Source organism: Penaeus monodon, chromosome 24 (assembly GCF_015228065.2).
Source record: "Penaeus monodon isolate SGIC_2016 chromosome 24, NSTDA_Pmon_1, whole genome shotgun sequence".
Taxonomy (NCBI): domain Eukaryota; kingdom Metazoa; phylum Arthropoda; class Malacostraca; order Decapoda; family Penaeidae; genus Penaeus; species Penaeus monodon.
In genome coordinates, this window is record NC_051409.1 from 1,054,837 (window position 1) to 1,055,151 (window position 315).

At 46.3% G+C, this 315-nt stretch overlaps 1 protein-coding gene across 2 annotated transcripts in view; it reads right to left on the reverse strand.

Annotated features, from left to right (window-relative positions):
• The window catches only part of LOC119588470 (sphingomyelin phosphodiesterase-like), a gene marked incomplete at its 3' end in the record, with an annotated part of 48,524 nt that extends 48,349 nt beyond the window's left edge, over positions 1-175 (reverse strand). The window contains 1 exon segment of one of the 2 annotated variants that reach the window (XM_037937116.1): positions 11-175. In XM_037937116.1, coding sequence (XP_037793044.1) covers positions 11-50 — 40 coding nt within the window. 2 annotated transcript variants of the gene reach the window in all.
• Positions 176-315: the final 140 nt, after the last annotated feature.

The following is a 315-nucleotide window of genomic DNA, read 5'->3' on the forward strand; positions in this document are numbered from 1 at the left end:
CAATCATTACCAACAACGAACAGAACTATCCCAAGTTCTCTGAGCGCCATGTTACTATTTGTCCAGCTTCTATGATGCCTCGGCTACCACTACAGCTGGAAATGATAACGTTATACTTCTTTGCGATGGAGGTGCCGGCGTGACGCTCTCTCGTACAGGTGGTTCTCTCTCACAGTAATCAGCCGCACAGTCGCTCGTTCCCAGGCCCCGACCACCTCCTCCAATAACAACCTGGATTACCTTTTTGTTTGCTTCCTTGATTCGTAATCCCATTAGGTTTCATTTATAGTAATATGAAACGATGATGTGTCCACT